Genomic DNA, 23,167 nt, shown 5'->3' on the forward strand with positions numbered 1-23,167 from the left:
GCTTTCCTGTAAGGTGGGGCAAGAAATATGACATTGGGAGTCCCTCCAGGACACAAGGGCCTCTCAGGGTGGATACTGAGTTCAACCCTCCTGCCATATTTTCCATTAGCAGGACCTCCAGGTCCTGGAGATACACCCCCCCCACCCCCACCAGTCAGATACCGGGCTAGCCGGGCTGCCCCCTGCTGGAGCCCTGCAAAATTATTCTCATTTGCAACTGCTTCCTGGCCCGTCGCCAGAGCTTTGCCCTTGCAGCATTATATCAAGGAAGAGAGTGCATGCCTGATCCTTGTCTGCCTCAGCTTGCAACCCTGTACGAGCTTCCGCTGCCCTTGGGACTAAAACCAGTTCTTAATTCAGCCTCCAAAGCCCTGGCTGATGTGGCCTCTGACTCTCCAGCTTGGTCCCCCTCTGCCTCGTTCTCATACTCCCATGCTTTAGTGTCCTCGATCAGGAATATGTTTCTTCCCCTGCACTTGGCCCAGCGCACTCCCCTTTGTCCTCCAGGTGTCACCTTAATGTCAGGGAGCCCCCTCTAGAATCCCTGGGCTAGGACAGCTACTCCCCCGTTTCCTTTGTGCTTCTCCTGGTGTTACATTCATTGTATTCTAATAACTTGTTCATTCCCCCTGTCTGCCTCTCCCGCTTTAAATGATTCCCACCCACCGGCATAGGGTCATTCCCGTCTAATGTTCGGATGCATCCCCAGCCCCTAGCACCATGCCTGGCACACACCAGGGGTTTGGTAGGTCCAGGCAGACCTCGTTTTGTGCATTCACTTTATTGCGCTTCACCAATGTTGTGTTTTTGGCCAATTGAACGCAAGACCCTCCACCAGTAGAAAGATGACACCTCACTTTATTGTGCTACTTGCTTTGTGGTAGCGGTCTGGACCCAAACCCGTACTATCTCGAGGTATGCCTGTAGCTATCTACCAAAACATGGTGGAGCTAGGGGTCGAGAGCCATGGGCTGTCATATTCGGAAGGCACTTTATAAACTGTGAAGCGCTCCGTTGTGGTTTTTCATCAGGGTGTTCCTCACCTGCCTGCCTCTGTCATCTTACCTGGGAGCTGAGCATAAATGTGGCCCGGCCTGTTTCACAGGGTCCGGCATGAGACAGAGGAGGCGATCACGATAAGCTACATTCGAGGAAACCCGGTGAAAGGCCCTGCAACACACACCATCGCTCAGGAACCTTGCCTCTTTAAAAATCTGCTCCCAAGGCCAGTTGTTTCTTTCTGCTCAGCCTACCTTCTCTCACTTGGAAACCCAGCCTGATTTGCCCTGCCTTCAGTCCATCCTGCAGGGGGACACGCGGCGCTGGCTGAACGTTGGCCTCGTTTTTGCAGAGCAGGAGGAATCCTTGCTGAGCACAAGTCAGCCTGCCGCCTGCTTTGGATTTTTCTTGGGGCTTCTCCCTGTCGTTACCGTTAACCTTTGCTTTCTCGCCACCTGCCTCCCACTATTGCTCTGTGCACCTGTGCTCGTCCCACCCCCACACCACACCTGAGCTTCATCTGGGCCACCTGGAGATTTCCAGGCACCTTCCCCACGCTCACAAGAGAGAACAGGTCCTCAGAGGCTCCTGGGGACTTGTGAAGAGATCGGGCAGAGGAGGGAGCTGCTCGGGTAAGAGGTGTTGGTGAGCCAGAGAGACCCTTGAGCTGTTTCACAGGCTTGCGCTGTGAACCCCTAGACTGCTATTTGGAGAAAGCTGTGTGCTGGGAGCAGAGTGAGGCATGGCTTCCTACCTTCAGTTGTCTTAGATCTATTAGGAGGATGGTGGGGGAGGGTAATGCAATGAAAGGAAACGCTGTAGAACCAAATTTGAGAAGAAATCGGATCTCGAGGGATCTGGGGGTTGGGAACGGATGGGCAGAACAATCTGGGCGCTGGCTGGCTGAGATTCCAGGGCAAGCGTGCCGCTCTCCTAACTTGACGCCCACATTTATCTTTGGCTGGGAGATGGGAGCCCCACATTTGGACGATTGTCCCACCATGACTCTCTGTTAGGGAGAGGCGGTTTCTCAAAGCAGAATTGGGGTGCAGTTACTAGGGGAAGGGGTAATGGCTGCTAAGCTGGCCAAGAAAAGACATAACCATTGTCTTCACAGTTGGTTATCTTAGCAAAACCCATCACGCCATTTCTCACGCCCTGGCACAAGTGAACCTGAGAGGCTCCTCTGCCCCTTTCCAGAGGCAGGTGTGGTGCTGCCTTCAGGCTGGGCACGTTTCTGCGGTGTGTCCAAGGGCCACCCTGGTTCGTAATGTTCTTGGAGAGAGGTTGGATGTCTGTCTTCCGCATGGCTCTCTTTAAAAACATCTTGAACGCTGGCGATTGCAGAATGCAGCCGGCAGAAAAGGCCCTGTTGGAGTGGGGACTCAGCAGGAAACAGTGCAGGCTGCAGATGGCCCTGCTGTCATCAGGCAGGCAGAGTGGGAGCCCACGTCTCTAAAGCTCCCAAACCGGAGCAGAGCCCCGCGCCACGTGCTGGCTCCCCGCCTCTGCCAGCCTGTGTCCTCTAACCGGCATGGTTTCTCTTTGCAGCAGAAAAGAACACCTCTGGGATGATCAGCCGCCCGTCTCCAGGGAGGATGGAGTGGATCATCCCCCTGATTGTGGTGTCAGCCTTGACCTTCGTGTGCCTCATCCTTCTCATTGCTGTGCTAGTTTACTGGAGGTGAGTGAGCCGGCCAGGCAGCCCTTACGGCGGGGGGGGGGGGGGGGGGGGGGGATGACACAGCTTCTGCTGGAAGCACGCTGCCCTGGGAGTGGGAGGGGAAGCCCCTGGCCCCTTCCTTCTAAAAGGTAAGGCAGCGAAGTGTTTCTAGTGACACTACCTGGGAGACCCACTTCTATCTGGAAGAAGCCAGTGGTTGGAACCACTATTAAGTTCCATGCACGGATGAGGAGCTCCTGGGTTTAGTACCAAAGAAGCTTGTGCTTGGGACTCAGGGAGATCCAGGTTCAAATCTCAGCCCTGCTACTTGCTGGATTCAAATCTCATTTCCACTCTGAGCTTTAGTGTCTACACCTGCAAAATGACTTCACAAGTTTCATAGCATTTCCAGTTTCTTGGAAATCATGCCTCACTTTGTGGTATAAGAACTCCTCTTTACCTTACCTTTTTTCATAGCCTTTTGCTGAAAATGGGATGATAGGAACACATCGAGCATGTTATGTGGCATTGAGCACATATAAGATAAAATTGGCTGATTGTAAGCCGTCCTTATCACTGCCCCTGAACGGGTTCTCACTATTTCCCGTTGCAAGCCTGCTTGCAGCTTCTGCTTGGAAATGCTGTTTGTCAGTCACATACTCAGCCAGTGGTGCTGAGTGAGGCAGGCTGGTCTACTGGTTGGCCTGGCTCTCACTTCCCAGACGAATATAGGAGGCTTCTGCTCTTTACCTAACTGGCTTCATCAGTGATAAACAGGTGTTACATGTGCACCCCTCCCTCCTTTCCATTTATTCAGTCCATTTTGAGCCCTGTTGTGTGCCAGACACGCTTCTAGGTACTGGTGATAATAAAAGGGAGCAAACTGGACAAAAATCCCTGCTTTCATGGAGCTTACATTTTAGTGAGGGAGACAAGCAATAAAGAAAGCTAGTAAGTAAAATATAGTATAATACCTACAATGGTGTTGAGTATGTAATGGAGAAAACTAAGTCTGGAAAGGGAGGGGTATCTGGGGCTTAGGGGTGAGTGTTCAGCGTGCTTGAGGAAGGCCTAACTGGCAAGTGATGTTTGAGCAGAGACCTAAAGGAAGAGGGCATCAAATGGGCTCCATCTGAGGCAAGCTCCAAGTAGTGGAAGCAGCACGTGCAAAGGCCCTGAGGTGGGAGGATGGGCAGCGTGTCCTAGTAATAGCAAGGGGTGAATGTGGCTGGAGCACATGAGTGTGGGGGGAGAGTGGTAGGAGAGGGTGTCAGGAAGAAACAGGGTGGAAGGGAGTCGGGTCATGTACAGCCTTGCAGGCCATTATAAACACATTGCCTTTTACTCTACAAAGGAGGGTTTGGTACACAAGAGTATTGTGAGCTGATTTCAGGATTACTTGGCTGCTGTTTTGCAGAGGCTGAAGAGAAGCAGGGGCAGAAGTAGAGAGGCCAGCAGCTAGGGGGCTACTGGTCCAGAAATGAAGTGATGGTGGCTTAGATGAGGGTAGCTGTGCAGGTGATGGGAATTGACTGGAGGTCAGCAGAATCCCCTGACAGATTGATGGTGTTTCTTTGGGTCTCCTCTCAATTGGATGTTACAAGGGAATGAAGAAAGGGTCATCTCAGGCTTGCCCAGGTGTCTCATAGCAACCACAGGCTGGCGGCTTTGTAAATTACACTGTGTTGTGGGGTGAACCTGGGAACACTAGATTCACCTCCAAGTCATCCCTTCCCCAGAACAAAGTGGTTTATAAGCAAGTACTTGTCTGGAGCCCGTTTGTAAGTTGGAGGTTGCCTAACATGGGTTTAACTAAGCATGTGGAAGTAGTGAAAGGTGTGCTCGAGTGTCTTTTGGCTCTGCTAGGGGATGTGTGGTTTTTGTGTGAGACCCCTGCGCAGGAGCAGGGGGGGCCACAGCTGCCCCCAGCTGGGTGACCCTAGCTTAGCAGTCTCAGCGTTAAAAAGTTCCTATTCCATGCAGTTCTAGCAGAAACCTCAGGCTTGTTTCTGGTTGATCCCTTTGGTACTCTGCCCACCCCAGAACAGGTCACTGGCCAAGCAGACATGGAGACCAGGCTGCCCAAAACAGGTGTGTTGACCACAGGCTGCTTGTAGGAAGGAGGGTGAAATGTAGTAAAGAGTGCTTTAAGATCCTTCCATGGATGTATTTCCTCTTAGAAAATGACAGCTGTTTATACTTTTGAAAAACCCTGACTCTAAATAGAAAACCTACATTGACTAATACAATAAAATTTCATGTTTAAAATATACTTATAAGGCCGGCCGAATGGCTCAGTTGTTTAAGACCTCGCTCAAGAGTGTGAGCTCTGAGCAACAGCGGTTCGATTCTCAGCCCAAGCTGAGCAGCCAACAGGTGGCAGGATGGCTCAGCTAATATATATATATATAAAATACACACACACGCTTATAATGTTCATATATACACACATGTTCATGTATATGTATGTTTATATATTCAAAGCTTGGTTTAAAATAGCCAGAGCTTTAAACATCACCCACTAGACTTGGCCTGTGAGCTTTTTCCAAACTCCTGATGCCAGTACACAAAAGTGAGTGTGATGGAGAAGATCGTCCAGAGCAAGGAAAGCAAAGCTGAATTAGCATTAGGATGGGTGAGTTGGCTAAGCATGAGAACAGCCTAGAGGGGACAAGGACCTTCTTTCTGTCCAACTTTTTTCTAATTATGAATGTGAAAGAAGCATTGGGGAGCTCACACAGAAAATTGGTGAATGCAGAAGAGACGTGCATTTCCCTTGGGCGATGCTGTTTGGAAGCGAGGACAACAGTGCGCTCTCCGCCCTTTGAGGCACAGTGAGAGCGGGTGACTGACAAATAGGCTTGACATAAGCAGAGCACTGAGGCAGATCAAAGCCTCCTGGATCGTTTCCGCAGTTGTCAGGCCTGGCACCCGGGGGTCGAAACCAGCTTACTGTGGTGGCAGCTTCTACAACCAAGGACTGACCCTTTGCAGCTGTTGTTCCGGTTTCTGAGTGTGTTCACTTAGAGCTGTCGACACTGCAATTTCATGGGTTCATGAAATAGTAGAAAATGAAACCCGATGTTTCTGAATTCTGTTTGTGCACTTGTCTCTCACTGTACAATGATGGTCAGTGCTTGCTCGTGTTCGCCGGGTTCTTGTCTAGTACCAGGCACTTGGATGGCACCATCTCGTGTGACTCGTAAGACAGATCCTTGTGGTAGGGACTCTTACTACTTCCATTTTAAAAGTAAGGGACCAAAAGCTCATGGAGATCATGTGACTTGCCTAGGGTCCTGCAGGAAGTGGTATACCCTGGTTTTAAACACAGGACATCTTCACTTTGGAACACATAAGCTTATTGAACCATTAGGATGTAGGCCTCACTCCTACATACTGTGAAGGCTCAGCGTGACTGAGGTGCAGCTGAGTCAGATGGAGTGGGGATTAGTGGGCCCATGAGCCAATGCCTTACAGTTCGAGTCACCATCATTTCTTTGACCAGAGAAGGGAAAGAACATTTGTTGCAGGCTGACGATGGGCTAAGCAGTGTGTAGCATTCTCATCCTCTGTGTTGGTCAGAACTATTCCTGTTGCAATTAACAAAAATCAATTTCAAACTGCCTTAAACTTAAGAAGGGGGAAAGGCGTTGGCTTATGGAATTGGAAAGACCAGGAGCCTCAGGCCCAAGTAAATGCAGAAGGTGGAACAAGGACAGCAGGGCGCAACTCGTTTTGTGCGTCTGTTTTCTCATTTGGTCTCTTGGATCTGTTCTCTGTATGGTCTTTTGTCTCAGGCAGGCCCTCTGACTGTTCGCACATGGTGCCCTCAGGCCCATGTTGGATTTGTGTACCCCATCCCAGTGGAAAGGGAATTTATCTTCTCAACAGTTCTAGGTGATTCCGAGATGGCATCTCTTAGGACTGACCCAGGTCATTTGTCCATCTCCAGAGCCCTCTGGTGACCAGAGGGACAGAAGACTCTTGTCAGGCCTGGGTCTTATATTTAACTGCGGAACCCAGAAGTGAGGTCATTTCGATCAAAGCCACTTCTGCTGAAGCTGGAAAAGGAGTGGTTTCCCAAAGGACCATCAAGGCCCAGAAAGGGGCACCAGGCAGACAGAAGCAGGCACTGTCACCTCCAAAAGAAGCTGTGAAATAGGAATCAGAAGGGAAGGGATTTACACTAAGAAAAGAAAATTCAAACTTGCGTAGCAGGGAAACAGCCATGTGAACAGTGGGAAGGACACAAGGAGGCCGCATTTGAGCTCAGCCTCAGGCTCTCAGTGAGGACTCTGGTCGTACACTCATGTGCTGAGGACTGAAAAAGTCCGGGCCACTTTCAACCCCATCCCAACTGTAGGATTAGAGAGTGCATATAGCAGTTTAAAGTGTTATTAAAGAAATTATAAAGCTATTTTTACTGTTGCATGGGCATTGGACCCCCTTGCAGCTTCCTACTATTCATGCAGTACTTATGGAAAACCCTCCACCACTGTGCTGGGCCTAGTCACTCGGGCATGAGGTCCTTCCCTTCAAGGCCCTTGCAGTCCAATGGCAGAGGCAGACGAGTAAATAGAGCATGGAGTGTGTTTGGAAGGGAGTAAGTCCACGTTGCTATGACAGCACATAGGTGGGGCTTCAGCCAGGTCTGGGAAGCGGGATGGGGTCAAGGAAAGCTCCCTGCAGGGTCTGATACCCACACTGGGTCTCGAGGCACCAGCAGCTGTAAGCCAGTGAAGAGAAACCTGCCTATAAGGGAACCTGCCTGTTGTAAGCAGGTCCAGTGGTCCAGTATCACAGGAACGAAGTGTGGGGGTAGCAAGGGCCAGACCGCGAAGGCCATGGGTGCCACCTGCAGGGATATGTGCCTTATCCTTAGGGATGAAAAGGCACGAAGGAGCTGAAACTGCGGGAAGGCCAGATGAGAAAGAGGCAAGACTGCGCAGTGTGAAATGGGAACCTGGGCCCGGGCAGAGCCTGGGTCTGGAGCCAAGCCCCACCACTCACTCTCACTCACGCCTGTGTCGCCTTAGAGCATGGATTGTTAACAGGAGTGTAGTCATCCCCAAAGGGGTAAAAAATGGGTTCTTAGGAGGTGAGAAAACTTACTCTTGTGTGTGTATAAAGCACAGATATACATATAGTACATGCACAGATATACAGTATATTACTGGTATTAAAATTTCATTGGGAGGTCGCAGTTAGGGAAAAAACACCTAAAAGGCCCTTTAAGCAGAGGAGCCAATAGCGGGGGAAAAACAGACTGAAACACTGCTTTAGAGAAGACCCATTCACCACTTTCCTCACCTGCCGACAGAGTTAAAAGTGCACCATTGGGTTCCCGTGACCTATGAAAGTGCTTCTCCCAGTGCATGGCTGTATGAATATTCAGTGGCAGGTGCCCTGTTATACCTGACTTTAGAGGAAAATACAAACTTCATTCTGGGTCGTGATGTGCCTAAAAGGAAGTTGTTGTCCTTTAATATAGAAAAATCAGATTTACAGATCTGAATGAATGTTGTCCCTTAAATGTAATCACATTGTAGAGCTGTACACAATTTCCAATCACATATCTGTGGAAATAACTTTTGGAATTTCTTTCTAGAGTTCAGTCTTCGAATGATCTCAGTTGTACACAGTCTATATCCTAGAAATAGCTAAAAGTTACTTGTTTGGAGCTTAGTATAGATGTAGGTGAACCAACTGAGCAGACCCACTTGGGGCCAGAATGGAAAGTTGATGAAATGGGTTTGGGCAATGCCCCCAATGGGACCAAGGGCAGGTTCAGAGGAGCACGTCCCTAAGTCACTAGGTTACAGACATGTCCTAACCACCACCCTCGCTTCCCTCCCCAAACAACTTCGACGCCCCATGGTCAGCCTCATTCAGTCAGCGTTGGGTGTATCAGAGTAAGTGTCATTACTGATTTCGCAGACACACCCCAACACCCCAGGGACCTCACAACTCAAAGGTTTTCTCACCTACATGACGTCTGATGGGGTTGGGCAGCCCCCCTTCACGTGTGGTTCCTCTTTCTAGAACACATGTCTGCCAAGTTGCTGCAGCAGGGATGGGAAAATCGAGGAGACACTCAGCTCTCCACTGCATGGCCCAGAAGGGGCATCCTTCAATCCCATTTGATCCTCACTGGCCAGAGAGAGTCACACAGCCCAGAGGACACTGATAAGATACAGAAGCACACAAGAATTCAGTGAGCACTGCCACACGGATCCGGGAGTATTTAGACACATGGGTGTCATTGGGTTAAGAGTATGTTTCCCGAAAGGGACAATTTTGGAGGACAATCATGAGTCTCATCACCTCATATTTGACCCAAACTAAAAAATACAGGTAGAGACCTTGGATATTTTTTTGTCAACTGGAAGATATGCAGAGGCCCACTAGGGACGTTTTGAGTGGTATTTTCACAGGCAGCAACATGGATTTGTGGGAGAAATTTATTTTAAAATGTTGTTAGCTGAGATGTTGTTATAGGTAAGATGTTGTAATTCTCTCTTGAGTGCTCTGCCTTAAAGAGATGTAAGAGCCAAAATCCATGACAATGCAGAAGTCGCTGTGCAGCTAGGAAGAAATATGTGCCAAGGGTTTTGGGACAAGGGCCAGGTCAGGATTGTGGGGCAGCTACCAAAGACAAAATCAGCGCAAATCCACTTCACGTTAACAGCTTGCCTCCTTTTGCAAACAGTGCCCTGTGTAACCATGCAATGATGGTTCAGAGCTGTAATACTTACTCTTGAGATGAGGGAGAAGAAATCAACGTGATTGTCGTTGAAGTGTGTCATTTTGGCCTTACTGCTCCAGGTGATAGCAGAACACACCTTTTGAATGACCACAGTCAGAAAGTGCTGTCCTAGAGCTCTGGGTCCCCTGCCTGACCCACCATGAGCCGTTGATGTGCACCAGTGTCCTCACGTTCCTGAAGAGACTTGGATGGAGTAGCATAGCTGCTGCCGCTCTAAAAGAAGACATTTTGGGGAAGGTTTCTTTCTGATTTGCATAACTCGAGGTAGATGCTGGGAGAAGAGCTATGCTCAGGGTGTCTGATCAGCATGCCCCTTGTTTGTTAATTTTTTCCATAGAATAGCTTAGCTCCTGTGAGCAAGATATTAGTGTCCACTTAAAATGGTGAGTGTTGGTGAAAGCTTTTGTAATTTGTGTGTGTTTTTTTCCTGTAATCTTGAGGAAAATTGTTTTGAATGTAGCTCTTCTCTCTCTGATCAGCAAAGTCTCCCCCCTGAAATGGCTTTATTTATCATAAGGCCCACAGAGCCAAGAAAAGTATTTAATATTCCCCATACCAGACTTGTGATCAACATTTAAATCCTGGAAATTATTACATCCATTTCGAAGATCAGAAAATCAGAAAACAGGCTTGGTAAGATCATCAGGTGGCGTGACCCAGTCACATTGTTAATTTTTGGTGGATCCTGGGTTTGAACCCCACGAACGTGACTGCATAGCCCACTGTCTTACCTAGGCAACACGATGCCGTGACTGAGGTGTGGCATGCCGGGAGGCATTTACTTCCTTCCATAGCCTGTTTTTATAGTACAGGTTTGTGTGTCAAAAAGATCCTATGGTTTGGATTTACCACAATCATGTGGAAGAAAACTTAAGAGAACCAACTATGTATTTTCAGGTATTCTAGAAGCTGAATAGATTTTTATGTGGAATAATATAACCTATTTGTTTTATCTTAGTGTCAGCTGATCAGTGCTGTATTACCTTGATGAGACGTTATGCCTCTTATTGACCGTAATTCCACCCTGGAAAAGAACTTTCCAGAAAGGTAGAGCAGCTTTGCTTCTCAGATTCAGTTAGGACTGAGCTAATTACACAGACTCTGGAACAGAAAACTGGAGACTCTGAAGTGGGAATTGTAACATCTGACACAGGTTTGTTCAAGTTTGGTATTAGAAGGATTTCACGCTCTGACTGAGAAATGCAAGCCCCTCCTCAGCACATGACCGAGCCATCTGTGAATCCTGCGGTAAATCAGTCCATACCGATTTAGCTTCAGAGGCAGACAGAAAAAGGTCTCTCTTTTCCTCCCATCTTTAGACTTTCAGAAATTTTGCCATGTGTCGATGCCTCCTCATTAAGAATGCTGTTCATGAAAACATGAGAGTTTTGTTGACATTACAAATTTTTTTCTTCCCTGGATGTTCACGGGGAGATAGTGTAATAAATACGAAGGGATGCAAACCGCAAATGTGTGTGGGGTTTGTGTTAGCATAATGGAGACTCCGGCAAACAAACAGATGCGTGCGAAAGTCAAGTGTGGGCTGTGGTAACACCCCTTTCGTGCTCGTGGAATGACTGACCACATGTGCCCCGATGGAACGCAGATCCCGCTTGTATTCCCCCAGGAGCAACAGTGACACTCAGAGCTATGGGCCAGGCGCACACTGTCCGCCCATCTGCTCCGGCAGCTGACACTTCCAAGCTTGCTCACGATGACTAGGTCTGGGTTAGGCATGTGGTCCTCTTCGACTCCAGGTGACTGAACATCACTAATCACAACATTAATGCTTGAATTAATACAAAGCACCCATTACGTTATTTAATCCTCCTAGCAGCCAGATGTGGGAGCCAAGGTGGCCGGGACTGCATCACCTTCTTCCCAAGGGAAGAAGTTTCCAGAGGAAAATGACTTGCCCAGGATCACACAGCAAGTATGTTTTGGAGGTACTCACACCTAGGGTTTTGTTTTATTGACCTAAGAGCTTTTATGGCTGGCCCATGTATTCCTTCCGTTGTTCAGTCATTCAGAGACATTTCTTAACCACCTAGTTTGTGGCAGGGACGGGGATTCAGTGAGGTGATGGAGGTACTGTCCTCAAGGAGCTTGTAGGTTAATGCAAAAGATGAGCCAGTAAACAAAGATTATCCCAAGCCCACGTCAAAAACCGGTGGCCTCCAGACCTGTGTTATTTAGCCAGCATTGTTTTCAAAAATCAGGGTTATTTTGAAAATAGGAAGATTTTACCTAAAACCCCAGCTGTCTGTTCATGTGGTAAATTGGGAGAGTTGGCAACAGGGTTCTCACAGCTGTGTGGCACTGGTGGGCTGGACGGAGCTCACCGACAGCCCCTTTTTGAGGGGCACCCTCTCGACAGTCTGCCAGCCTCTGCCCTCCACGAAGTCCCCGGCCTGGCCTGTGTCAACAGTTCCCCTGAGTTACAGTGGTGGGTGGTGAGAAACGAAGAGACTGTTCTGGGAAGGACTCACCACCACCAGGGAGGGGTGGGAGGGAGATGGAGCCAGGAAAGGCTGCGTAGGGGAGAGACTGTTTTGCTGTGATTTTCACAGAGCAGAGAAAAGCGACAAATTCTCCGGGCAGAGGGAACTGTCAGAGCTGACCAAAAGGCACTCAGTCGTGGTATGCTCAGTATTGCCAGAGAGAAAACGCCCTCAAACTGCCCTTCCTCTCTACAAAAGAAAGTTCGTTTGTATGGGTAGGATCAAATGCTTTCCCAGGGGATTCTGCACGTGCAAAGGCACTGGGTTAGTCCCAGCTGCTCTTGTGTGGCTCCTTCAAGGGAGGGAATAAGAATCAAAAGGTAGATTTATATACAACTTTTCTCAAGTCTAGAAAAATCCAAGCTTTCAAGTCATAATGTTTGGTGGGTTTGTATGATCACTATTGTCTTTTCTGCAAACAAACCATTCATGGGACCACAGATATTCTGGGCTTGATTTTTCCTTTTAAAAGTGGTGAGTGCCGTGTCTTTCTGGAACCGGTATCTGTGGCTGAATTTCAATATATATTTTTTTACCATTAGGAATAATTTTTACAGTTCAGCTCTTCAAAGCCTGACAGTGAGTCAAGCCAGTGGGGAGAGCTAACGCTCATATCATGGTGCCAAAATACGGCTTGTCTCAGAGGCTTTGGGCTCAGAACGACACTGGCGTTAAACTGTCTTGCTCTGAGACGCTAAAAGACATGGAGGTGGGGAGCCTTTTGATTTCCCCAGCTTCCTGGAGGTAGGCACCTTTGTTTTCTTTCTCCGTGCAGCCATGTGCGCACGGAGATCTGGGTCATGTGCCAGCCAATGCTGCAGATCCCAGGCAACTTTTTGCTCAATAACTTTCCCAAATGGCTACTCTGGGGCCTTTCAGAATTCAAGAGAACTGTCAGTTGTTATAGTAACCGGCCCCCTGCTGTCACGTTGGCCCTGAGATACCAGTCGAAGCTCTTGGAACAGGCTAACACGTAGTCATTAGACAGAAGCAGGGAGAGATTCACTATAAAGGTTGCCATTTAAACATACTCTATGATACTTAAAGATGGACTGATTCTGGTAAAGGAGGAGTGGATGGATGGATACATTTTTAAATCAAGCTCACTTTTCAGGAAAGGGAAACGATGTTCGGTCGATTCTCCATCACCAACACCTACCTCTGGATTTCTTAGAATTAACTGTCCTCTCTCCCAGGATTGATTGTGTCTGTTCTGTCTGTTTGCTCAGATAGCCCCATCAGTTATTTGAGATATTAGTTATTGGTTTCATGGCATTTGCTTCTCAGGAAAGTGTTGTCAGTTTACGAGTGGTAGTTCTAAGCGCCTGTGATTGTGTGTGAGGAAAAACTGCGGAGATAGCCGGCTCTGCTCCAAAATCCCCGCAAGAGTGAATCTGGCAGGATTCAGACTAGGGCGAAGGGTTGAGAAGAAGTCTAAATATTTTAGAAAGCTGCAAATTTCAAGTTTCTATGAAAATTTGCAAAAACACTGCAACACACTTGCGATGTCTTCAGATTAATGTTTGTAGCCGCACTGAATATGTTCCCAGCGTTGTGAGGGCAGTTGTTGTAGTTCCTGACTGTACTCAATAGAGGGAGACAGGAAGCGCTGAATTACCGCCCACCCACCCACTTTTTAATCACATTCCCAGGTTTTGATTTTTCCTTATTTTGGCTCCTGTGCTAAGCACTTTTGCCCAGTATGGAGCCTAATAATTATCAAAATAAATGAAAACTTGCATTAAGGGAGAAGAAAAACTTAACACTTGAGAATTAGAGGATGTTCATTCCTAGAAGCAAAAAGTCAATTGGAAGTTAACAAAGGTTCTTTGGAATTGCGTACCTGAATTCAGAGTCCTGCATGGGACTTGCCAGAGCTCCCCAGAGAGAACCTCCATGCGGCCGGGCTTGTCTCAGCTGTTCTGTTAACCGAGTTTGGAAATAATAGGAGTGAATCGTGTCAGTGTGAAATCCCAGAGCCCAGGTGGTGAGGGGAGTAAATAAAATTAAATAAACACTTTCGTGTGTTCTTGTGTGACAGAAGCGCATCTTTCAAATGTTAGAGCCCGGTGTCAGCTGCTGTGGTTATTTAAGTTGTAAGGGGAAACGAAATATCCACTTAGTGTATATAATAACTTGACAACTGCTGAGGTTGCCTCTCTCACGTCTTCCACAATCTGCACTGTGAATCAGGAAAGTGTTTGCCCAGCAACAAGAGGAATGCATGGGGAAAATACAGCAAATTCAGAGAGATCTGTGGCAAAAGAGTGGTTTAAAGGGTACCCCCTAGATGCCTGCTGAACTCTATTCATGCCAATGGTATTTTATTTTAAGCCATCCTGTTTGCCAGGACAGCATGTCAAAGGTGGAAAGATAAAGTGTATGAAGGAGAAACCATTATTGGGTTTGTGGTAATCTAACCTTCTGTTAATACTGGGGTGGTACAGGTTTCTAACACATAAAGACAGCTTTTTAAGAACAAAGTTCCCATGTCACATTTCTTACCTCGGCATTAAAAAAACAACAACCACCTGAATAAAACCAGCCACCTTTGCGTGTAAGCTTTCTTTTGAAAATGTCCCAAAGGATCCCAATGATGGGGATGGGAGGGAGGGCATTTGTGTGGAACTCTTGGTGGCCAATTGAAAGTGCTGTCTGCTACACCTGTTCTCTTTTGTTTTTTGTCCATTTAGAGGGTGTAACAAAATAAAGTCGAAGGGCTTTCCCAGACGTTTCCATGAAGTGCCTTCTTCTGGGGAGAGAGGAGAGAAGGGGAGCAGGTGAGGGGCGGTCAAGCTTAAGGGGGGTGTCTCTTTGGCTGGGACTGGCTTGCCGGATTTGTGTTTTGTTGCCATGGGGATTAAAGTCCTCTAGACAGCACATGCTGAAACTCACCTGTTTCTACCCCACTCATCTCCCAAAAGTGGGGAGAGCTACTTGACATACCAATGCAGCTTGCGGGTAGCTGGTACCAGTTAAAGTATGTCCTGCGTGTGCTTGCTTTGCTTTATTTTGCAGTTTTGGGGGGTGTTTTTTTTTTTCTAGGATGGTACATACTGGGGGTGTTCTATGTTTGTCTGTATGTCTATTGCACCCATTTTCTTTCCAAAATTTCAGATGTTCGCATGTTTGAGAGTTTAATTTCAAAACATGATGCATGAATTTAGCTGTACGAGTGAAAAATATCATTTAGAAGCCTGCCTTTGTAGAAAAGCTAGTAAAGAAGAGTAGGAGGGGAAGAGAGAAGTGAGCAAAGGGGGGTATGTCACGTGTTTTTCATAAGAAGGATGACATTTTTTTATAAAATTAAAAATGCATGCATTCTAGATAGCCTGAATATTTGGAAAAATTATTGTCCTGGAAAGATTTATAATAAACCTTTAGAAGTTATGATTATGCAATCTTAATCACCACACATGAGCCTCTTGGTAATATTTCTGTAAGGCTGATCTAGGCAAACTCCATTTAAGATGGTAATTAATATTTTAATATTAAATTGCCAGTTAGGATAATTCACTAATCAATATTGCAAGTAGTCCCTCATTACTTTCAATGAACCAATTTTGTAGAATTTATGTTAGGGTTTTTACAAGGAATGATTTGTCTCCATTGGTTGGAGGTAAATCAGATTATTGAGATGAAATTTTCAATATCCATTCACTATAATCAGGTATACCTATGAGATCTGAGAAGGTATAGTACAAGAATTATGAAAGATTAATGAGAAACTCTATGATCTATCTTCTTTTGAGCCATACAGTGCAATTTTGGCCTTGTAGGGAAAGGCAATAATGGCTGACACTGGTAATACAATTATTCTTTCTCTGATCTCTTTTTACTTATGAAGTTTTCAACATCTAATCCATTTTCAAAGCTCCAAGGGTGAACCTGAAATAGAAACCCCTCTGTATAGATCTAAAGATCTAATCTTGAAAGAGAGAGAGAGAGCCTTGGACATCATGTCAATGGCTAGTCCGTTACAAATATAATGGGTTTTTTACTGTAACTCTTTAAAAAGCCAGCATCACCTCATGGACAGCACAAAGGTAAATGCACACCCAATTTCCAAGTCCTCTCTCGAAATGATATCTTAGCCATGGACTGTATTAACTCTTAATTCATGTTGGCCCCCATTGTGGGATTGGGCTTGTTACAGGTGTACAAGGTGTGATCAAACAATATGGTGAATGTTTAAATTAAAAAAAAAATTATTACAGTAAAAGACACATTGCCATTAATCCCCCTCAAAATTTTCCCCCTCACTTCGAACACACTTATCCCATCATTCATGCCACTTTCTGAAGCAGTTCTAGAAGTCCTCTTTCATGAGTGTCTTTAGTTGCATTGTCATGGCTGCCTCAATGTCCTGAATCATTTTGACTTTGGGGAAGAGCCAAAGTCGCACGGTGCCAGATTCGGTGAATAAGGTGGATGAGGACACACTGTAATGTTTTTATTTGACAGAAATTGCCATATACCAGAAGCGATGTGTGACCCGGAGCATTGTCATAATGGAGGATGATTTATGGCACACTTTAAAACACACCCTCTCTCAACCATAGCTCACACCCAACTGACTGCACCAAACAACTTGAAACTTGTCACACACTGTTACTAAGGTCGCATGTACCACTTCCTGTATTGAAGATCCCTGCCTTCCGTTGGATGGCACTCGGCAGCAGTATTTTGTGATCACAATGGAAAGGCTTTGTGTCACATATCCCTCCTGGTATGGCAATTTCTGTCCAATAAAAACATTACGGTGTGTCCTCGTCCACGTTATTCACCAGATCTGGCATCGTGTGACTTCTGGCTCTTCCCCAAAGTCAAAATGACCATGAGAGGTAAACGTTTTGAGTCAATTCAGGACATCGAGGCAGCCACAATTTCGTCATCTAAAAACTGGGTCTAATGATAGTTTCTTTTCATGGGGTGGTTGTGAGGATTAAATGAGATAGTTTATGTAAAATTCTTTGTGTGTGAAAGATATCACCTCATTGAGAAGAGGAAACTGAGGCTCTGAGAAGTTCCTTGGCTAGGCTGCCCTGCTTAGGTGGCTGAGTTGGGACTACCACCCTGGTCACCTGGGACTAGAGCAATACTTCTTCTCACTACTCCATGGTGAAGAGATGGGCCAGACCTAGATCTAGTCCTCCGGGGGCTCAAAGTCTCTGCTCTTCCTTATGCTGGCTACCCTGCCCTACTCTGTTCCTTCAGAGCCTACAGTTCCTCATTCTTACTAAGGGTTCTTACACTGAAGACCACCAGCCCATTCCCTCCTCTTCTCCCGCTACTCCATCCTAATCCATCCCAGCAGCTTTTGCGGCAGCCACCAGACTCAGTTCCATCGTCCACTGATCTATAAAAAGCCTTGGGGAGGACAGGTGGTCCCTCCCTCCTCTGCCAGGCTGCTTGGGGAGGCTGGCGTGACTGAGGGGAAATCAGCCTCTCATCTCCCACCTTTGCCTCTTTCTGTCCACTTTCTTTTCCTCTCGTGGCCTACATCTCCATCCAAAATGTGGCAGGGAATCATGAGAAAAGCCCAAAAAGCTGCCTAAATAGCACCCCTCCAAACATTTCAAACAGCTGTTGCAAAGCCTATGCGCGTTCACTTATGGGCAGTATCCATTTACCCCTTTGTCTAACCTCACTTGATTGAAACAGCCCACTCTCACCACGGGAGGAAGGGCCTGCAAAAATCGCTAAAAGCAGGACAATGGCTGCAAGAAGTTGTAGCTGATTATCCCCCCAGAAGGGAGAAGAAAATAAGATTAAAATCAGACCCATGTATTTAATTTTTCAAGAAAGGTGATTAAGTTTTGAATAGGTAATACTTGACACGACTCAAAAATTGAAAAGTTTAAAATTATATATACTCCTAGATCGCTATTGCATCACCCACTCACCTTGCTCTGCACCTCCTCGCAAATAGGTAACCACTACTATTAGTTTGTTCTGTGTTCTTTCAGACATTGTTTTGTGTGTGTATGTGTAAATATAAGTCTGTGTCCCCTTATCTCCCTTTACACAGTACAACCATGTATATACACTGTCATAAACCTTGCACTTTTCACTTAACGCGATTTTTCTCTATGCACATCTAATTTCCTCATTCTTTCTCACAGCAGCATGGTAGTCCTCTGTATAGATGTGTTGTGATTTACTTAACCAGTCCCCTGTGGCTGTCATTTTGGTTGTTCCCAGTCTTTCATTAATATAAACAATACAGTGGTGAATAACCTTATGTATCATTTTCAAGTAGATAAGTCTATCTGTAGGATAAATTCACGAAATGGGTGGTATCACAAGCTCCACACATTTTAATTTTGACTGATGGTGCCACATTGTCCTCCCCAGAGGGACACCAAGGTGGGTTTCTATCGGCCATGCAGGAGCCTGTTTATTTCCCTAAAGCTTCCCCAGCACACTGTGTTGTCAAATTTCGGTGTTTTTGCTAACCTCAGGTGAATTAAAATGGTGTCTCTGTGTAGTTTTAATGTGTTTGCTCTTAAAAGTAAAGTAGAGCATCTCTCATATGTTTGTGTCATATGTATTTTCCTGTGAACTGTTCATATTCTTTTGCTCATCCTTCTTTTGCTTTGTTGGTCTTTTTGTAATTGAGAGGGACATCTCGTGTCAGCAACATGGATTGCAAAAATATTTTGCTAATCTGTGGTTTGCCTTTTACCTGTGTTTATGCTGCTGCTTTTGTAGAATCAAACTTATCCATAAATTTCTGGCTTCTGGACTTTGAGTCATCATTAGAAAGTCTTTCTCTATTCTGAGGTTGCTCTTTCTTTTAGGTACTTTTATGGTTTTGAATTTTATTAAATGCTTAAATCATTTGTAATTTAACCCAGTAGATAGACTGATGTCTGAATTAACTTTTTTTTCTCCCATATGTCCCAAGCATCTAAAAAGGACTACAGTCTGGGGCTGTTTAGTGAAGAAGCACGTAATACCTCACTAGAGCCTTAAAATAACACTGACCGCAAAAGTCTGACTTATTTCAGTCAGTATGTTAATGAAATAAGTAGTTGCCAAAAGGTTTTTACCAGACCATTTTTACGATAAGGTACTCAATCATATGTGCTATAAATACAATGTGAGTTTCCATTTCCTACCTCCTGCCCAAAACGAGTGGGACCATCATGGCTCCATTAATCTCCCCAATCAGTGGGGGATTGTGTCCTCAAACAGTGGTGAGAATAGCTGCAGAGGCCCTCCAGCCTCAGTCCAGAAATTCAGAACATTCCAGGCCAGGGTCCTCACGAAGTGTGCAACAGCCTCCTCAAAGCCCTGACTTCAAGCCTTCTTTTCCGGGTAACAGCTGGGAACACTGGGAGGTGCTGTCCAGAGCTCACTTCTTAAAGCTAGCTGTCACGTAAAAATTGCCCTGTTCAGGTTCTTCATCTTGTCAAAATGTGGTTCAGGCAATGACCTTTGCTCTCCTAGCTCCTAGAAAGCACTGCGAGCATTTCAGTCATTCCTAGGTGCCGCAAGGATTTCTTGGCAAACTTAATGCTTAGCAAGACAGTATGTTGCCTTGAGACAACTTTTGTGTATATAATTTGTTAATTTTCTCCCATTTTCGTAAGAGGTGAATTGCAGGCAGTTTGTATCCTCCAGCAAAATTTTCATTGCAGACATCTGATTTTTGTCAGTTCCGGCTGTAACAAGAGTTGAATAGGACATCCCTCCTACTCATGTGAGATCCAAAATATTTTGAAATGTTTTCTCCTCATTTAATATCTGTATCCTCTCTCACACCACATACATCTTCAACGTAATTTTGTTCGCTCTCTCTTCCCTTCATCTCCTCACAACTAACAAGCCCCAATTATCCAAGGTATGACAGCCATATGTCCTGGGATTTCCAGAATAGCCCTCCTGTGAAATATGCCATTTGATTATCCCCCAAAGTACATTCATAACTGTCAGATCACGTGTCTTTTTTATGGTTTGGGCAATATGTAAATGAGGGGCTCGGTTCTGGATTTTTCTTTCTAGATGAACCCTTCCGGAAAAGATGCTGTGAGTACAAACAGTTTTACAAACAGAATTATTTCACCGACAGTAAAGGAGACTTAACAGCAAGTGAGTGGTTGCACATAAAAAAAACCTCAACTCAGAGCTTATGGCGGGCTTTTTTCCAAGTGGGGCCCCTAAGTTATTTCAGGCAGACACTCCTCTTTGAGAAAAAGCCCGACAACACCCACAGCCTTTCCTCCTATTGTTGTCTTTGCCACTTCAATTTCTCAAAACATTTTGCCCTAATAAATCAATCCATGTCTTTTTAATATCGCTCTCAATCATCTTCTTGAAGGCATGTGAATGTTTCCAACTTCGATTTATAAGTGGCTCTTATTCATACATGGTTTACTACAACAGATCCATTTACAAAAGTAAATATTAATGTGATTTCTATACTTGACAGCAGGAGAATAAGTGGGATTATTAGCAGGCATGCCACTGTAAATTTCAATGAGGGCAGTATATAAATCAGTTGAGATTGCTTAATTAATATTCAACAGCAGCTCAGCCAACTGCCCCGTTCTAGTCTGCAATTAGCAATTTGAGCTGCACACTGCTGACAAACTCCTTGTCACCCTAATGTGATTATAAAACCATTGAGCTTAATTTGAAGACAGTGACTTGGTTGCTAAACTCTATATATCAACATTTGGTTATTTTGTAATCATGGGTTTTCATAGGAGTCTAGAAATTGTGCTGTGATCCTACTCCCGCCGGTGCCCAGCAGTTATAGTGACATCGAAGGCATTGTTGTTACTGTAAGCCGAGGACCCTGGATGAGGATGGTGTGACAGCTCAAGCTTGTCAAAAGGGATGTACATTTTGACCCAGATGTCTGTTGACCTCAGAAACCTCCTCTCCTGTAATGGGGACTGGATGCTGTCTTTAGGGGCTTTTTTGATACACAGCAATGCTGAGTGGAGCTCTGGACCTTTCCCGTATTCAGTCTTTTAGGCTCAAGAACAGTACTTTGCTTTTGAAAAGTATTGGTCACCTAAATTATTCCCAGATTCTTGTCAGAGGGGCAGGAAGAGAGGTAGGAGGAAGAAAATTGTTAGGACATGTCAGAGGTTATCTAAGCAGTTACCTGGAGAAACGGAAGCAGGGTGGAGGAAAACCTCTCTGCAGAGGTTTGGTCATTCTGGGGGTTCTGCCTTAAGGGTGTGTCAGATTCGTGGAAGGAAAAGAGGAGTGGGGATGGAGAGCCTACAGATTCCTGCTTATCTGTGTAATTTGCAGCATTTTGTTTGAATAGTAAGCCTCTGTAACTTGAGTATTTACTAATACTTAGAAAGCATTGTCAGAGCAGCTGCAGAGGTGTGTGTGTGTGTGTGTGTGTGTGTTTCATTAGTTAAGAGGGCCAATTACACGCACCAGGCCTGTCATGTGCTGGCAGTGTGTGTGTCAGTGGGGCGCTCAGGAATTGACGTTGGTGGCTTTAGTGATCCTGGTCAATTTTATGGCATCCCCAACTAGAAGATGTACCCTGACATGTGGTATGCTTTCTCAAGTGTAGAATTTTTTATTTTAAAAAAGTCTCTCCCTTTAAAATATCTCTCTTACCTGAAAAAAAAGAAGTTATTTTTAGAAATTGCAGTTTGAGACCAGATCTTCCTGACTGTAAGAATGAAGTGTCCATCGGCTTTTCAGAAGCCAGACTGATCCATCCACAGATACTCCTACCACAGGGACTTCAGCACCATACGGACCAGGGCCATGGGTCATGAGGTCCACGGAGCTGCTGCCACAGCTCACATGGATTTGATCAGCTACTGGAGAGGATATCATGCATGACCCTCTTAACTTCCAGTCAAGTCTTTCTTAGAAATCTTAAAATACTGAGCCCATGGTGGTTTTCTAAAAAGGGGCTGATGAATGGAGAGTAATGGAAAGCTTGTTTAAATTTTGTTACTCAGAGCTTCCTGTGAGATGCACATAGATTTAATATGTCGGCCATCTTTGGTCAAGCACCAGGAGCATTTGGCTTGTATTTAGGGGCTGGCTCGTATGAAAAAACACATACGTTTATTAAACAGTTGTCTCTCATTTAGTATGGCGAGATGCTTACCGCTAACTCTGTGAGAGGCAATATGAGAGTTGCTACCAAGTCAGGAGCTGACAGATTCACATCTCCCATTTCATTCTGGCCTGTATCCCCATTGAGTCTGAATTGTGGAAAAATTCTTGTGCAGCCTGGGCTATGTCTTTCTTGGTTCCGTCTGGGAGTGTTGAGTGAATGTTTGATGTAGGTCTGTCTTGGTACTTTTCTTTGTGGGGTAGGTTTCTGTCATCTAACTCATGGGTTTTCAAATTTGTTCAAGTGGAAGGACCCTTGGAATTAAGGATATCAGAACATCATGAACTACTTAAGAGTGAAGTAAATATTGACTAATTCAATTCCTTCATAGAAACAAAAACTTATTTCGCTGGCTGACAAGTAGAGCAGTCCACAAAGGTAGTTTAAAAGGTAGCTTTAGGAGGAAAATCTTTCTTTTGAGAAATCTAAATTTTTTTCTGTGATCTGAAAAACGACTTATTCAGTATGAGTGGCTAAAAACTGCTCCATTTGAGAGAATTCCATCCTATTTCTGATAACTGAAGTTCTAACAGAAATGGAACAGAAAACGGTTCAAAGTATGTGCAAAATACAGTTTTTTCTTTCTGTTTTCGAGATGATTATGTTAACATCCTTGAATTCTTAATCACCACTGATTCCTATGCCATGTAGGCCCTATAAATTCTGGAGTCTTAATTTTATGGTAACTGCCGTTCAAGATTTTTTTTTTCTTTAGTGGCTTTCCTAGTGAAAGTACTGGAGACGCTCAGGAACCACTTCCCCTTTATCACAGTGTTCCTTCACCAGGGACAATGCACACCAGAATCCTCGGGAGATTTTCTAGAATACACAGGCCTGTGCCCCCCACCGCCCCATGCCCCAGGACCTGCTTAGATAGAACCACCAGGAATGAGTATTTTAAAAGTTCTCCAATCCAAAGAGATATACACCACTGGTTGATAACCACAGCTTGACTGAAACTTACCGGCGGGGGGGTGGAGAGGTCTGAGAGAGAATGAACATAAGCGCCATGAGGTTATGCACCTTGTCTGCCTTATTTATCAGTCTGCTCCTAGCCCCTCATCATCAATGATCAAGGAACAGTGAATAAGGAAAAGCATGAAAGAAAATATCCCAAAATGTTAATG

General features: G+C 45.4%; 1 protein-coding gene across 1 annotated transcript in view; it reads left to right on the forward strand.

Annotated features, from left to right (window-relative positions):
• PTPRG (protein tyrosine phosphatase receptor type G) overlaps nt 1-23,167 on the forward strand; it is a gene marked incomplete at its 5' end in the record, with an annotated part of 197,661 nt that overhangs the window by 95,571 nt on the left and 78,923 nt on the right. The window contains 3 exons of the mRNA XM_019626509.1: nt 2,551-2,683; nt 11,263-11,361; nt 14,623-14,709. Of these exons, the coding sequence (XP_019482054.1) occupies nt 2,551-2,683; nt 11,263-11,361; nt 14,623-14,709 (319 nt within the window). The remainder of the gene's footprint in view (nt 1-2,550; nt 2,684-11,262; nt 11,362-14,622; nt 14,710-23,167) is intronic.

The sequence above is a fragment of the Hipposideros armiger genome, unplaced genomic scaffold (genome assembly GCF_001890085.2).
Source record: "Hipposideros armiger isolate ML-2016 unplaced genomic scaffold, ASM189008v1 scaffold_681, whole genome shotgun sequence".
Lineage (NCBI taxonomy): Eukaryota > Metazoa > Chordata > Mammalia > Chiroptera > Hipposideridae > Hipposideros > Hipposideros armiger.